General features: G+C 41.5%; 1 protein-coding gene across 4 annotated transcripts in view; it reads left to right on the top strand.

The window, feature by feature from the left end:
* PTPRT (protein tyrosine phosphatase receptor type T) overlaps window positions 1-17,145 on the top strand; it is a 1,546,842-nt gene extending 1,529,697 nt beyond the window's left edge. For all 4 annotated transcript variants that reach the window (XM_085619228.1, XM_085619229.1, XM_085619230.1 and 1 more), the window contains 4 exons: window positions 329-454; window positions 2,176-2,339; window positions 4,999-5,134; window positions 9,209-17,145. In XM_085619228.1, the coding sequence (XP_085475354.1) occupies window positions 329-454; window positions 2,176-2,339; window positions 4,999-5,134; window positions 9,209-9,262 (480 nt within the window). In that variant the 3' untranslated portion in view covers window positions 9,263-17,145. The remainder of the gene's footprint in view (window positions 1-328; window positions 455-2,175; window positions 2,340-4,998; window positions 5,135-9,208) is intronic.
* Window positions 17,146-17,794: the final 649 nt, after the last annotated feature.

Here is a 17,794-nt window from a genome sequence, read left to right as displayed (position 1 = left end):
CACTTTCTACATGATACAGATCAAAATATATTTCCAGCTGTCAGCCTGCTCAGGTGTTTGTGTCAAAAGTCTCTTTTAATGCACCTGCTCCGGCCTGATCTTTTCCAACGTCAATCAATCTTGTTTGGCATAACACTGTGCTGTAATTATACAGCAAAGAGCAATGACATCGAATTCAGAATCTTTTAAGAACAATATGGAAGGCAAGGCAAAGTAACACTTTCATTTTTTGCATCTGTGCGTGTTTAAGTCCAAAATCGATGGGACATTAGCATTGTGTGTGATCCTAATATTCAGCTGTGTTTCCTTCTCTCATCCGCGGGAGCAGCTCTGCGTGCAGTACTGGCCAGAGAAGACCTCCTGCTGCTACGGGCCGATCCAGGTGGAGTTTGTTTCAGCCGACATCGATGAAGATATCATTAACCGAATATTCAGAATCTGCAATATGGCGAGGGTAAGGCAATCGCCTCATTTTGCTGGTCTTAAGCCAGAGAAAATCTAAGAAATATGCTAATAGTGTGACCGCGATAGTGAGTCTAGAGTTAGACAGGATATCATTTCAAATTAGGCTTGCAAAGCAATTCTGTGGAAAAACTAAACAATAGTTTAAAAACTTCCTAATATAGTGATATTTTTACATTTTTCGAAATTTTGGAATTTCGCCTAAATGTAGCCGTGGCATTTTAGTTTAAGTAGAACATGTCTCACTGAGGGTTATTTTGTGCTCGAACCAGTCTCCCACTGGTATCTTGTCAGACTGTTTTATACATGAGCTATGGCCTCGTTTGAAAAAAGAGATACTCCAAACCACACCTTTTTTTGAAAGTATAATTCACACAATATTGCGGAAATGTCATTACATTTTGAAAAAGTTCCATAAAACGATGCAACTTTGCACACCTCAAAGTCATGGTAGTCATCGCCCTTCTAGGGTTGAAAAAAATAAGAACAGGGAGGCCAAGCCAAGGGCGTATGAAGAGCATCATAGCTAGGTTTACCTGCGTTGGAAATGGGCCCCACCTAGGATATGCTGTGGGGACATTTCTTTCAGGGCCCAAACTTTCCACTGTAATGAGTGGATGTTATTGGTGCATACAGAACTCATTTCATAGAGGGTGCACATGGGCATTCACCCAAAAATGGCAGACATCCAGATCGCCCTCCTCTCAGTTCCGCCACCTTATTTCGAAGTTGGCGGAATGTGATTTATCAGATTTAGAACTCCTGCCAGCCCAGCTGTTGTGAAACCTCCTTGGCAGATACAACGCTATGGGAACAGTGTCCTTTCTGTATGGGACTCCGTGTCACCCTGGGAAGGAAAACTGTACCATCGTCCTTCTTGCCCTCAAAGAAAACTTCCAGCACATGGTGGACATTAGTCATACTTTTTCTGAAGCTAGACCACCCCCTAACCTAGGGCTCTCTTTTCAGAAGGTGCATCTGATAAGAGGTCCGTCATAACTCTATGGCAGACCAGATCTGGTGAGGCTGCAACTTCAGCTAGTGTGCTAACCCAGTCATATGACAGCTAGGCGGCTGACTACTAAATCAGCCCTTAGTCAGTTGAGGAGTCTTATATGTTTACGGAAGCGTGGCTTAGATACAAGCTGAATATCTCTATCTGGTTTAGGCTTTGTTCTCTACTTCGGCATGTAATCTTTACTTAGTGAGATTCGCCATGTCATTAATAATTGAGGCGTGGTCTTTATAGGGCCTAGATGAACTGTGCTATGCACTGTCTGCTGTCTCCATTGATTCACATCCGCAGTATGTACTAGCTTGCTTCAGGTGTTTCAGAAGTGGGCATTCCTATTATTCTGTATTATTGGTTATGTGCCAGCATACCCTTTATTCTTTTGATGTGGCCATGGTTCTGGTAGCATTCTTCTGGGAGGTTTGGGCTACGATATTTATTGTTGATGATGTGGCCCTGGTTTAAAAATTGCTGATTGTGAAATATTAGATGACCTCACATTTCCAATTACTGTATCAACCTTCCCACAAAAAGTAGAAATATGAGTCTTAGGTGGCAGTGACATGCTGTGGCTCAGCGGCAGAGCTTACGGAGCTTCATGACGTTTTCTATGACCGTGTAGCATGTTCTGTGGCATGGACAGTGATACATTGCAAGTTACACCTGCCCTCAAAAATAATGATTTCTGTTGTCTTTTTCAGCCCCAGGATGGGTATCGCATTGTCCAACACTTGCAGTACATTGGTTGGCCAGCGTATAGGGACACCCCGCCCTCCAAGCGCTCCATTCTCAAGGTGGTCCGAAGGCTTGAAAAGTGGCAAGAGCAGTACGACGGCCGAGATGCCCGCACTGTAGTTCACTGCTTGTGAGTATGCATGACCCCCTTGAAATTGTTGCCATTTGTAAATGTTTTTTTTTAACAGTGACACCAACCCGCGATGGCGAGGAAAAAAATGGTGGTGGGACGTTGTGCATCCAAGTCCCGCTTGGAAAGACGAGTCTTTCTCCTGATATCAATTGCACAGTCCATCATGTTGGCATATATTAATATCTAAGTACAGCTGTGTCAAGATGCGCTGGATCGTCAATGCAATGTTATAACTAATCTATGCAGAATCCTTATTATATTTTCTGAGGCTAGCTTGTTTTTTGACAAGCTATAATTTTTGAATATGCTTGGAACTTAGGTACATGTACTAAGACTTCTGAGTCAATACACTTCGACTTCATAAACCATTTTATGCATTGAAAGGTGTCCTTCATGAGCACATCAAATGAATGAAGGAAGTAAATTACCCTTGAGCCCAAATTAGCAGGCAGTTGATTGACTGATGTCGAAAGATTTTGAAAGGACCGAACAAACCATACAATAGCCAAACCACAAGGATATAAACTGGAGTCACCCCAAAACACTAGTGAGACTCACCGGAGGGCAAGTCACCAGAGAAACAATGCTGTGTGTACCAGGAGGTGGGTGATTTTGCCAGTGTCCAATAATATTAATAATAGAGATAAGCAAGAACGCTTTTAGGGTGGTGCGACTGTTGCAGCCACAACTGGTGCTGACCTGGAGGGTTCTCTGTTTGGAAATAACTGTAGGATTTAAAGTCACTTGCAGAGTTCTTTGATCATCCAGTAGTTTTCAGGCAGCAACAAAAATGTCACAATAACGCTGGTATTTAATATTCCTGATGGTGAGAGATCAGAGTGGCAGTCTGACTTATCCTAAAGTAGTGCAGAGGGTAATATGGCTGCTACAAAGAATGTGTACCATGCAGAACCCAGACCTGTATTTTATGTGGATTGCTCAGCGGATTATTGCTTTTGTCGTCACAGAGATCCTTTTGTTACAGCATTTCATAAGTTACAATCCAAACGTAGAACAGTGACGTATGAACTGGCATAAAAGAGCTGCATGCAATGGTTAGGATGTTATGTTTTTTTCTCTAGTCTTTAATTATCTATTACTAATGTTGATAAAAGGGTTCATTTGGATAGATTTACATTTTAATTCGTAAAGCTAACCCCATCCTGTGCTTTAAAACAAATGAAATGTATATGAGTGAGTGAGAGGCTATGGAGATATGAGGGGCACTGTATAGGGTGGTACTGAGGTAATCCGTGGAGGGTGTAATTGGTGGGGGGTTGTCAAAAACAATTGTCGCACCAGGTGCCAACAGCACTACAGTCGGCACTGAGGCTAAGCAATGCCTAGGTAACCTCATTACACAAACAAGACCATAAGATTAACTTGGGTGTGAAAGCTTGACAAACGGGTCATATCTAAGACAGCAGCAGTTTCCATATTCAGATGTTCAACCAAAACTGGCCATTCTGCTCTTGGTTGAATGGTAGCCAACCTAGCGGATAACAAGTCATGCCCAAAGGGATATGGAAATCCGAAATTTGTAAATATGCTCATTTAAAAGCCCTCCCTACTACCACCCAATGCACAAGATTCACCGAGCACTCTGTAACTTGAATATTTGAACCTACTAGTTATGACCTTCTCAAGCCAGCCCACGAGCAGACTGAAGGGACTTTGTGGTGACACGTTATATTGTACAACAAAAAACACCACTAACGTAACATAACTTAACATAGCATGTGTGTTTGTGCAGTCAGGATATAGTTCATTTGAGGGAGGTTACATCTTTTAAGACACGTTCTCCGTGATTTAAATTGTATTGGCCCCCTCAGAATCTTCTGTAAATTAAGCTTCTGTTGTGTGTGAAAATGATGGCCAAAGGCAAGCTTAAAGTCAATGAGTAATAGGAAAAGAAGATGAGTAGTGAACGGTTAATGCATTGTGATGCAGTGTTCTTTAAAGAGGTGAGTCTTCAACTCTCTCCTGAATTGGAGCAGCGACGGGGTAGGCATGATGGCTATGGGGATGTTGTTCCCGATCCTGGGTGCATAGGTTGAAACGACCTGTTGCCTTCTTTTTTATTTTTTATTTTTTAAACTTATTAGTCTACAGTCTGATGGTGTCCTTGCAGTGCAGAGAATCACTAGAGTAGGTGAACCTGTCTGCAAGATGAGAGGGGTGATGGTTGTGATGACTTTGTATATGATGCAGCTAGCTTTGAAGAGGGTGCAGGCTGCTAAAGGGAGCCAATGGAGTCCCATCAGGGTGAAGGTGATCTGATCCTATTTCTTCAGGCCCTGGATGAGATGTGCTGTAGTATTGCCCTAGGGGTGTCAGCATGGAGTTTTGGAAGCATTACCCCAATCCAGACACAAGGGTATAAGGACTTGAACTACAATTCTGAATTAGCTTTCTGGATGAAATGGATGACTTTCTTTAGAAGAGGGAGTGGCCATTTTTGGTTTGTTGGCAATGTATGAGTTGAGGGAGAGGTTGGTGTTGACTATGAATCCAAGTGATCTGACATCCAGTGAGAGTTGGGGGTTCGAAATCGTCAAGGTTAATGTAATTGCGCCAAGTTTGTACTGTATCTTATTTTTGTTCTTGGCAAATGATAGGAATTCTGCCGGTAGCTTACCATCTCTATATTACACAGGAATGGTGGTGGGCGCAGCGGAACATTCTGTGCCATCTGCAGCGTTTGCGAGATGATCCAACAGCAGAACATCATCGATGTGTTTCACACAGTGAAGACGCTAAGAAATAACAAATCCAACATGGTGGAAACTCTGGTAAGACTTTTGAAGCAAACAGCACTCAAGCTTTGCTCTCTGATTCCCAGTGTATTTATCTTATATGTTTAGCATGTTTCCACAATGAAACAAAACTACTGATTCGTTATGGTATCAAGTGTCACCCACCTGAAAGGAGGCTGTCCTTTTATGTTGAAGTGTTTGACCTAGGACAATCTTGGTACTCTACGTTGCCTAGCATCCAATCTAATTACATGTAGACTCGAGATGTAGACATAAACTACTGATTAGTAGTACAGGAAACAGCTTAGGTTGCTCTGTCAAAGGACCTAAAATTCGACCACCGCTTGAGTTCAAGGAACCATTAATGTATTCCAATGTATACAGTGGAGAGGTCCATGGGTTTCGATCAATATCTTAGCACAAGAAATTAGGCCGAGCGTTAGGATTTCATGTCAGTGGAGCACAACTGTATAGATGCTTATGATGAGCTATTCTTTCTTTAGAACGATATAAGGGCTAAAAAGTAGGAGACCACCATCAAGTGTCTAGAGTAGTCATCTTTCACCAACCTCCACAGTATATGAACATCAAGGCTCAGCGAATACCAAGGACAATAAGTGTATTGGGCCAAATAATATGAAGATAGGCAGTTAAAGACACTCAAGATATCATCTGAATGAAAGGTGGTCGAAGAACACATGGATAAATTATCTGATATTACAAAGGCGTTCCGAGGAGTACAATGGGTGGTTGGTTCCATACAAGTGAAGCTGTACAGTGTCTCACAAAAAGTACCATTCGTGGCCATGCCAGCCTTTCTCATGCTAATATGGTGTTAGAAATACATCGATTTCTCGACTCTATATATGGCATTCAATGTGGGCTGCCCCAATTTACAAGTAAACATTTCAATATTTCTTCTTCTGAGCATATTGGGTTAGTTTTTTGGGTTGATAACAAAAGAAAATGGGTACATATGAGAATGCCCATGATTTGTTTGGCACACAGTTGCACTCTAGTGGGAGCCTGAGCCAGTACTACAATACGAATGTGAGCAAGACAGAGGCATACTTTGAAAGCACTACTGGATCTTGCACTAAAACTCCCCTACTGACAAATTCTGACCAATCAAGGAACTTTTACTTATGTGTGGCACCAAAGTAATGTCACGTTTCCAGAGTTAAGGACCTGGTATTCGATTTGCCGGATAGTGAATTTAAAGAATAGAGCAAAAAAGTGCTTATAGCGCAAATCAGGAGTTCTTCAGAATTACCCTGAACTCCCCTGCTTCGTTTGTTTTATAATGAAACTGTATAACTGTACAAACATACCTTTAGGGAATAAAGCAGGATGGTGAAGTCTTATGGAGATGATAGAAAGACACGCTACATTGCTTTTAAGATTCTTTTACTGACCTCTTTAGTTCGATTCTCTGAAAATGGATGGGGCATATGTCTGCATTCTAGAGCAGCCTTTGCTGATACCTGCATTACCCTTCAAACCTGGCACAACACATCACAACTTGGCAGTGCTAAGAGTCTGGGGCGGATAGCATATTCATGTTCAATCCTATGGGAGCAAAACCGTACTCCACCATTCAGGACACCACGAAATTGAGAAAACTCAAACATTTTTTTAGATGGTCCTCCCACTATAAGTAATTGGGCAAAATAGCACCCTTCCCAACATCAGTTTTATAGAGTAGCAAAAACAAGTGACTGGGACCACTCAGTAAATGAGTACTAGATCAGGGAAAATTTAAAGGGTTTTATTACAAAAATCCCAAGTTCAAGCAAAACAGGATAAATTACATAAAGGCTCAAATGCAGAGTTAAACAACATTGTAATAAATCATAAACCACTCTAAGTCCCAAATGAGGAGAAGAATTACAAGCGTTGGACAGCATCCCTATTAGCACTGAGAAAAGTGCAAAAGCCTTCAGAAAAATCTGGATCACACCCAGAATGATGGGGTACACATATATATTATATAACTATATATTTTATATATTTTAACACATCAGCACTATCCCATCTATTGACCTCTTGAGTTGTTCAAATAAAACATATATGTCAACAATATCACTGCACACAAATTAACAGGACCCATCTACATAGTGGAATTACAGCGGAAAGACCTTGGAAGTTGCAACATATCTGGAACACTAGAAAAGTAATTGAAAACTTTATATTCATAACTGAAAGAATAAACAATCACATCAGCTGTCTTTGCTTTGCAGATCTTGTGAGGAGAGTAGATGCACCAGGGAACAGGCTAGGATGGGGTGAATTCATGAGTGATTGACAGAAACAGCATCCTTTCGATCTAAAATGTAATTTAACTAAATCAATTGAAAAACACACTTCTATACATCATATTAAACTTTTTTCAAATGTAATCAAGTTAACTCATCATTTGCGTACTGAATTCAACCTAAAAGTAATTTCTATTCATTGATTTTTTTATTGCACAAAAATATATATTTAGAAGATGCCTACACAATTGTAAATCTTTTCAATTTGTGTTTAGTCGGCTCCACTGAATCTGAATGAGAAATACATTTGTACTACCAAAACATGAGTGAGTGGAGACAGAATTGTTGGGATTTTTTTTATTTAGAATCTGCGTTTCAGGTTAAAACTTAAAATATTGGCGAAACCTTCCTTGTGCCTCAGGATTAAATCTCGACTCAACAGCACTGTTAAAAATGTTTGCTGAAGGTTTTCCTGCTCCGCTGGAACTCACTTTCTATCAAGAAATATATCTCTGGCAGATTTTTAAGAGGAAGAAAAATGTTTTCCTTTCTTAGACACTACCCTGGATCCATAAATCTAGGAAGTACCACTCATAAAGATAAACCTATATATACCTCTCTTGCTTAGCCTATTTCTGTTATTCCAAATATGTGACCACTGGCGGACATTAGCAGACCAATCTGGTTGCACTTCTCTAGTCGATTTTCACTGAACCTTTACCTATCCCAGTCTAGTTTGTGCTTGAGACACGTATTATAAAACTCGGGGAGGGGGAGTGTTTGGAGTGGAATGGTGATGTATGACATCCACATATATGCATTATGTTGTCAAAAGACGTGTGGTGTTCTGATTGAAGGGGAATGAAAGTGGTAGGTCAACTTGTATCCATCATTATAATTACATTTCAACATTTTGAGATGAATGAAAATGTTTCTAACAAATGGATCGAGGAAAAGAGAGAGCCAATGGTAAGGGAATTCATAGGTTGGCTGTATGTTTTCACGAAAGTAATCTTTAAGGTTGATACTTAATTGCTAAGCTGCTGGATATGGTATAACTATGTATGGGAGGAGAAGCGTGGTAGAGAATGGTAGCAGGTTAGGGATGGGGTGAATTCTAGTCTAGAAATTTGATACGGTTTCTTTCGTTTCCTGTTATTTTTCTTTTTTTGTTTTTTAATTGAAAAGAATTTCCTTTTTTGATAATTTATGCTAGTCTAACAGAATGCGTCTGTACTGTACTATTGCAGCTGTCTAACCTAGCACGAAATAGGATAATGTTTGTACCTGGTTCATGTTTGCATATAAGAAATGCCTAGAAGAAGCTATTTAAATATTTTAATATTTCTCTTCTATCTTTATCTCCCATCTTTTATTTCTTTACTTTCCTATATTCACCTGATTCTCATCCCTCCTTTGCTCTTTTTTGGACTCTCCCTTTGTCTGAACAATCCTCTTGTTTACATTGATTTCTGAATTTTGTCTTCTTCCTCATCCACATTACCTTCTTTCTTAAACATTCCACTCCTGCCTGAACCCATTCTTTTTAACTACACATTTTCTCCCACATGGTTTACCCTCTGTTTACATTCCCTCATCTGTCTCTTCTCTTCTGCACCTCCACTATCTCCTCTACTCCACACACTTTTATCAATGCACTCCCAATTCTTTCCGCCATGGCCCTACAATCCTCTTTCCTCATCCATCTTCTCACTTGCTCTTCTGGATTCTCACTACCCACCTCTTCTACCATACATTTCATTCCTCACTTCCCCCCTGATTATGCCTTGCCCTCATGCTTTCAATTTTCCACTATCTACCCCTCCTTTTTCTCTTCTACATTTTTTGTCTTTAGGAGCAGTATAAGTTTGTTTATGAGGTGGCGTTGGAATATTTGAGTTCCTTCTAACCCGGAGACTTCTGGTCAGTTCCTCTCAGCCTCGTGTACTTTGTCACTTTTAGAACAAGGAAGAGAAATGACCTGGCTTTACCACAATCCTTGGTGACATTTTAAGCCATGCTGTGGGATCTGTGGTAGATGCTGACTTCTTCGTACTGGAGGAACACAACTGAAGTGCTAAATCAGGAGCAAGATGAGACAATGGAGCTGTGACAAATCTCCTGCTGGACCCACCAATAATCTTCAGACACTCATTATACAGTTAATTATTTTCTCTGCTTGAGTGAAAAGGTGGAGGGGGAATTTGAGACTGTTATTTCCACTCCACCAAATTTCCGGTTTTGTTTTTAGAAGAGAACCAAGTGGAGGATCAGCACCTACCTCGGGGATTTGTTACTTTCACATCTGAACTCTTGACTGAGAGACGTCACACAAACAGATGCCATAGGGCGAGTGAGGTTGACCAAAACACATTTATGTTATGTTGTGTTTCAGTCAACTGGCACAGAGGACCAGAAAAAGTTCTGCCAAGGGTCCTTGTAGACATTTCCTACTGTACACGTACGCTGAACTTGTCTGTCCTGGGACAATTTTATATATGTAAAAAAACTGGAATAGGGTCTTTGGCCTAGCTAAAAAGGAAGGGTGTCTGGTCAGTCAAGCAATCAACAAGGCCAGCAGTTTTCCCAGAGTTGTTTTATACTAAAGAATGTTTGTTTCTGGTGTGAAAGCTGCGCGGCTATTGACCGGGACTCACTAATAAGTTATATGGCTTTTGTTCCTTAACTCCTGAGAAAGAGTAGTTGTCCAGTAACATCCTGGATATGACATACTTATGGTCAAGCTGGTAGCTCATCCACAAGGTTTCATGTGGGTGAGGTTTGTGGGGCAGAGCAGGAGATTCCAGTGAGAAAGGCACCATCATCATTAACAGGGCAGTGACACTACACATCATAAGCCAATCTCTGGTAGATCTTAAGATGGAAGAGTTGTTTTTAGGGGAGAATTGGTTTTGGATTGTGAGATTTTCAAGAGGGTGGACGTGGTAAAGGTACTCTTGTCAGCTTGCTACTAGACTGTCCTCTGAGCCAAGTCTCCTATGAAATGATTTTCTAAATGGCACCAATGCACTCCTCCTAATCACTGGAATCTGCAGTAGATGCTGGGGAGAGATGAAGCCAACAGGTTCCAATCTGGCATTTTTTGTATACTAACCAGTCAATGGTCATATTTCAATACCTGACTGATCAACCATCTTTGGTAATGCTAAGCCTTAATTGTAGCTTCAGTGAAATGCAGAGCACACATTCCTCTTTGTTCTCTGTTCATGCCTTCAGCACAATGTCTTGCTCTTTATTCTGTTTGCAATAGTCTTTTCTGGAGTCATTCCTCAATATAGAATTAGAAAAAATCTATTGTGGTAAATTTTGATCAAAAGTCTGAGGTAAGCACGATTTCAATCAAACATCATGGTTTAGGGTGCCCGTAACCAAGATTTGAAGAAGCAGACCACCTCTGCTGATAGCGTGATTACTCATTGCACACTTCTGTTCTTGCACACAATGTCTATTGTTCGCCTTCTTCACTAGACACTTCATATTGATACACATTCTTTTACTATCCCACATATTCACTAAACAGAGGTTATTCTTGCCAAATTAAACTTTCTCTATTTTCCTTTCTCACACACATCCACTTTTTCACATTTCCATTCTCTGCCGGCTTCATCCTTTCCTTTTTATCATTCTAGCTGATTACCCCACCCCCCTTTCACTCTAATGCTTTGCCTCTTTCTTGCTCCACCTAAACCTGCTTTCTACCCTGTTTCTCTCGGCTTACTTTTCTTTGTTTCTATGACACGTCATGCCTATTTCAGTTTTTCTTTCGATACATACTGTGATGCAGTGTCTTTTCTTGGGTGATATGCCCTTTTCTTATTCGCTCAGTCACTTGTTTCTAGTCTGATGCCCTCAGTCATTGGCTCATTGAGCCAGTTTTCTACTTTGACAACTGTAATATCTTTATCAGTATCTTTTTTTCTCGTGACATCACTCCCTGTCTCCATATACATGTTTTCATTTTAGCCCTTGGTTTCCTAGGTTACCTTTTGGTTTTTGATCTGGCTGCCTTTCTTTTTTCTTTCCTCTCTCACTCCCTTTTTTGTCTGCCTTACACTCGCTCTCTCCCTCTTCTTTCTTTGATCCTTTTCACTTTCTTATAGCAATGTGATCTGCACTGTTTCTTCCCTTTCTCGCTTTCTATCTCACTCTCCCTTTCTCTTTCCATCATTGACATGTTCTGCATTTTCTCTCAATTCTGTTTGCAGTTTCATGTTAATCTCCCAATTCAGTTTTTTTGTCCTCTACACTTGAATCACATTTTGTCAGCATTCACCTTTCTCTACTCCCTTGCTTGCTTGATAGCTTTTCTCCCGTATTTCTTAATTTATATCTCCTAAAATATCGGTCGCCCAATTTTAGTATATCTCAACCTTTCAACCTCTCTTCCCTTGTGTTATTTTACCCCTGATCAGCTTATTGTTCTCCATTTCGGTTCCTGATCCCTTCCGACAATCGCTCCCTCTTTTAATATCTCTTTCATATCCATTTTATTTTCACCTGCTTCTAGTCTAATCTTTCGCACTTAACACCATTCTCTCGTTCCTTCTTTTCTGCTTTGCCTGTTGCAATCTCGCCCACCTGTTTTGGATTTTAGGGTCCGTCTATAGCATGGCGACGGGCATCCTTCAGGGTCGCAGGCTCCCAGGAGCTCCGTGCTGTTCAGGTGTGTGAGCCATACTTTCTGCAGATCTGCACAGATGCGACGTGCTTCTCTTTCAGAGGACAACCAGTCCTGGCCGGAACAGATCCATCAGATGTGTCGCCTGCCATCTGGGACCTAATTATGCATAAGACTCAGCCAGGCCTATGACACTAAAGGTATCCAAGTGTGCCCATCTCCCACGGAAGGCTCAGCGGCATCTGTTGGTGCAGACAATAGTTGGCAGAGATCCTCCGTGATAGAAAGGACCAGGTGCTGAAGTGACGGATACAAGACCTTAAGCCAATGACCCGATTTTACACAACCACCATTTGTCTCACTTCACAACACGCTAATGTCCTTCACTAACCGCCAGCATACACATGTTAGACCAGGACTGGTGGCACGCTTGATCAATAACATCTCCTGCAGTGTATAGACAGGTCAGTCAGGACAGGTGCAAGCATGCATTTGTTTAAAAAATGTAATGACCTGAGAACTGTGAACATGTATGCATCATTAGGTGGACAGCATGATCCATGAGTTCTGTCTGCGGTCGAGTGTGAGAATCAAAGGGCTGGGGAGATAGATGTCTCTCGGAAGATTAGCAACATACAGATACTGATGCTAACAGCTCCAGTATTGGATGAATCTTGAGAATGCTCAGAGGGTTCCTGGACTACTGTAGACCAAGGCTAAAAAGGTTTAGTGAATTAGGGGGAAAGGGAAAACTAGAGCATATTTAACTGTCAAGGTGTTACTGTAGTTGAAACAAGGCAAGTGGCTCAACAAGTTCAACTATCTTTGATGCAGCAACTTTTAATCCAGCTTGTGAAGGAGGGACGTCCGTCTATTGTGTGAAATGGCCGTTTGACTGGAAACTGGTTAGCGGTCACAGAAGCCACCGAATTTGGCACATTATACTTCGCTCTTCAGTTAGAAGTTTCTAAAATAAGTGTTTGGGTAGAAGGAAAGTATGGAATAAAGATTGTGATCTAATTTTAAATAGTTCCTCCATAATGAGATTTGGAGTTTGAGTGGGGATTATACTATCAAGTGTGTTCACCCTAGTGATGTGAACAGCCATACAAGGTGGCGGGAAGAAGGCCCCGACAGCAAGGGCTCTGCCTCTTCTTGGGACTGATGCTGATTTTTTTTTTCTTTTAAACCAAACCCTTTACTATGTCTCAAAATAACCAAAAAAACACAAAAAGGCTAAAATTGGAATCCACACGTGGTTAATCAAGTGTAACATTGCCAAAGTAGAAAAGGTCACCTGATTAATAGCTCCAACACCCAAAAATTATACATAAATGGAAGAAAGATATATTGTACACCCGTTATCGGAGGATCGTTATATATGGATCGCTATGTCATTATGGTTTGTGTTTAGTGTTCTCATCTCTCTGGGTACTGTGATTTAGGTCTGATATTAATAACTGTCGCCAAGGAAGCTTGACGTGTGTGCTTCAGTTATCCCTGCATGTCCACGCTGTGTCTTCACATAAAATATTTTTCGCGCATGCTCCCCGAGAGATCTTGTACGCTGTTTCCATCTGGGGAGTTATGAGAGTGGTCAGCAGGCGTCTAGTTTTACTAAACATGTAAGATTATGAATTACATTTGCATCTGGGAGGACGCGTTTTCCTTTCCCCTCATTCAGTAGAGTCAAAACATACTCCTTTCTCCATCCTAGAAATCCTTATGAATTCCTTCCCATTTCACCACCTTTATCTGCCGGGTCACCTGCTTCCCCCACCTTCTCTAGTGACCTTTGCATCTTCACCTTATTTGGGTGACCGACTCTAAGAAATCACTTTGTTTTATAGAGATCTGCTCACCCAGTAATTCACTTGTTACAACATTTTCATCAATGTGCTGGTTAGGACCCTGCTACACAAGTGTAAGCTGGGCGATGTTACTTTCTTTCTTTTTGAGCCATTGAGCACAAAATAACGGTTGTATTGCTGTTTGTGGCCAATATACAGTCAATCTTTTTGCACTGACCGTCAAAAACCAAAACAGAGTCAAATTGTGAGCTATGAAATATGGTGCTAAATGCCTAGACAAAATGCAAACATTGATTTTTACATTTGTGGTGCTGACCTTGATTCACTTGAGCTGTCTGCTTATGTTCTTAGCATTAACAGCATCCCATAGAACACAACTTATTCTTTAAACAGTTGTCATCAGCCAAACGGTATCTAGACTAAAGTGCAGATGACATTGACAGAAAATCACTATGGCGTCGCCTGTTGTCCCATTACTACCATAAGTCACTATGGGAAGAGCAAAACTTGTCACCGGGCCCCCGACTTCTCTCCATGGACACTGGAAGCACTGGAACACATTCAGCACAACTATACATCTATTTCCTTGGTCCAGGGCGAGTCTTTGCTCCCATCCCACCGGTCTGTAACACTTTATCATGTCTCTTTCAATCAAGCCAGTAACAAAAAGAAAACTATGTACATTAATAGGTTACTTTAGCCTCTTCTCCTACTTTTCATATATTTGGTTTGCTTTCTTCTGCCCGTTCCTTCCTCAGTCACGCCTCCCTGCATCCATGTGACTGTGTCATCTGCCTGATCCGCAGTTTCCTCTCTCAGGCATATCAGACATGCAGAGTTCGTAGACTGCTGAATGCAGCTTGAGGGTGACCAGGAACAGGATCCCTCCACCTGCTCCTCAGAACCTGTCGATGGGCAGCCAAAACCTTGCCTCGCCTTCGGGTTTCATAGCCATTATTTAGAGGCTGCTTCTGAGGACGTCTCAGTGTCACCTACTCCCTCTGAAGACTCTTGATGGCTGTATGTATTTACTATGATGAAAGACACCTAGAAACAGAAAACCGACCCGAAAAACGAACATGCACGCCCCACACATGTAAGGGAAAATATGCAGCTTATATTTAGTCCAACACGTACAGCGGAAGCATGGACAGAAACGTTGCTATAGAGATGCTCCAATGTAACATCATATAATTGTGTGTTGATGCACCAGCCATGGTGTGGTAGGCAACTCGGACACAATTGCAGAGATACTTTCTCGACATGGTCTATTGCGCCTCTCATTGCATTCACTTGGTCTTTATGCATGTCTCCGATCTAGCTGGGGAAGTTATGCTTGCCCCGTGCAGGGATTTTACCAAGGGACACTAGTTAAATCTAGGACTCACATTTACGTACCCTTTGCCCTGGTTTGATTGGTAACTAGTAAGTTCATCGTGTTGGCGTGCAGCCCATAAGGTGGATCCCCTTGGACGGTTTTCTCTGGAGAGCTCTTGTCATAAAACTCTGAGAAATATAAAACTATATAAATCTGTACATTCTGGAAGAGGGCAGAGAATGAGGCGAAATCGTATAAGGTTCAATACCTCATCCGCTTATCGAGGAAAAGGTGAACATAAATGAGGAGGTGCAGTTCTAAAAGTCAGGAACAATGTGGTAAGAAGTGTAAGTGACAAGCTTGAAAGTAACATAACTCAGTTCTAAAAAATAATACAGCACATAGGGGAGAAGCACCCTTTAGGTAAAAGCAGTCTGAGAGTAAAGTCAGTCCCATAGCCTATAACATTACTTTACATTTGCATGTAGTCAGAGGGCGTTAGCTGTCCTTGTCTACCCTCTATGTATGTTGATTGCCAGAAATTGCAAAATAAGGGGACATGAATTTTGCCACGTACTTGTGTGTGACCGGTGGTGTGCTACTTCTAGGTCACCTAGAAAATGGGGCCACAGTAAGTCTTTTCCTGAATCAATGTACATTTAAAAAAAAAGATGAACCCTGGGCATCTCAATCTGTTGAGATTGAATGAAGTGCATTCGTCTGCCTCTGTAGGAACTTCTGTGAGTACGGTTTGAACAGTGATTGTCATGCACACGTCGTTTAGTGAGTTCTGGTTTATACATGGTCTCCAGGGCAAACTAGTCTATGCAAGTGCTCCGAAGATAATTTTTATTTTCACATAAATCAGAAGGGCGATGAATTGACATGCACTTCAAACTGAAATATGATATGTGAATTGGAGTAATCTGGCTATCATGGGAGTTCGTATAGTTTTTCTGGGGCTTGGGTACGACTGGTACATTGAGTTGCATGTGTTTCATTTAGTTCGCAACTATACATATTTTGAGTGGCGAATAGTGATGGTAAAAATATGTATACAGTCGTACTCAATGTACATATATAAAGTTGAAATTCAACGTTTTGGTCCACGCGTTCCAAATTCCCAATCAGAATTCTGTGCCACTTTCAAACAAATTTGTCTGTGTACAAAAGTGTTAACATTCTGAAGGAATTATGGAAGGAATTTTTTTTTATAGCTTGCATTTCTGCATTGAAATCAATGATGCACTCACATGGTCTTACACATGCCATGCATTTTAATGTATTGCAGTTGGAAGATTCTGTACTAATCTCTGGGCGCTAAAATTCACTAGCCTACCCGTGGAGCAAATTCCTAACATTAAAAAGGTGGTAAAGTAAACCCTGAAATTAGTTGAGAGTCGCATGCAGAGTCGGTGAAGTAAGAGATTGTGGCAGGCTGCTAAGGAAGGCATGACTCGGTAGCTAAAACCCTACTAGGAGACTGATTGACAGGCTGCACAGATAGAGATGAAAGAACAAACACTATAGACCCTAGTGGATAACCACTTGATGGAATTGTATATTCCTGTGCCAATTTTCTTGGTCAACCTTTTGGAAAATCAGTGATTTGATCGCACCTACCTCACCTGCATCAAATATAAAAGTTACAATCTGGGAATCTGACTGGTCACTCCTATGCAAAGCATATAGGGAAGGATTTGGTGGGTGGTCACAAGGCCCAACATGTGCATCAAGCCTTAGGAAAGTCCAAAAAGCCAAGGAATTGGCAAACTCTGGGGCATATCAGCAAGACGAGGCGATAGAATTATCGCTGCTTTTGCGGCCGTTTGCGGCCGAAAAGCGGCGATAATTTTATCACCTAATTAGCAAGCTCACGCTAATGCTTGAAAACTTGCGTTAGTCTAGGAATTCCTAACGCCCAGCTTTGCATCTCTAATGAGATGCAAAGTGGGCGTTCCTGACCTGACATGACAGGAGAAATGTCGCTGAGCGACATTTCTCCTATCATCAAGCCCCACGCTATGAAGCATAGCGGCAAGAAAAGTAGCGATAACACCTGTTATCGCTACTTTTCTTATGCCTGCTTCAGGACTGACTTAGCCATGATAGCCTATGGAAGGTGGATATCATGGCTAAGTTTGTGAGGCCATATCAACAAGCTAACGCCACATTGCGTGAGATTATCGCTGGGTTTCCAGCGATAATCTCACGTTAGGCAGTTAGCGTGAGGATTTTTATCGCTTTTGAGATAAGCGTTGCTAATAGCACGCCATCTCAGCGATAAAAATCCATGCTAGCCGGCGATAATTATCCTAGCGCTAAGTGTGCTTAGCGATAATTATCGCCGGTTGTTGCTGATATACCCCTCTGTTCTGTATAAAAACGGTGTGACATAAAATAGATTAGAAACAGGTGCTATGAGAAATACGTACATGTGCCAACATCAGCTCATCTTTTCCGTGTGTTTCCCTCTAGATTCTGTGCTTATAAACACCATCCCTTTATCCGGCACCTTTCATCCTCTCCTTACAGGCGATATTCTACGTGTTGATTTAAAGAGGATGAATCAGAGGTGTGACATCGACATGCCAGGAGTCTCTGACAATGGCAACCCAGATATCCCCCTTTCACCCTCAGAGACACATACTACTGTGATGCCTCGCTCAGACA

Source organism: Triturus cristatus, chromosome 7 (genome assembly GCF_964204655.1).
Source record: "Triturus cristatus chromosome 7, aTriCri1.1, whole genome shotgun sequence".
In the NCBI taxonomy this organism is placed as follows: domain Eukaryota; kingdom Metazoa; phylum Chordata; class Amphibia; order Caudata; family Salamandridae; genus Triturus; species Triturus cristatus.
This window is presented reverse-complemented; position numbering and strand designations above follow the sequence as displayed.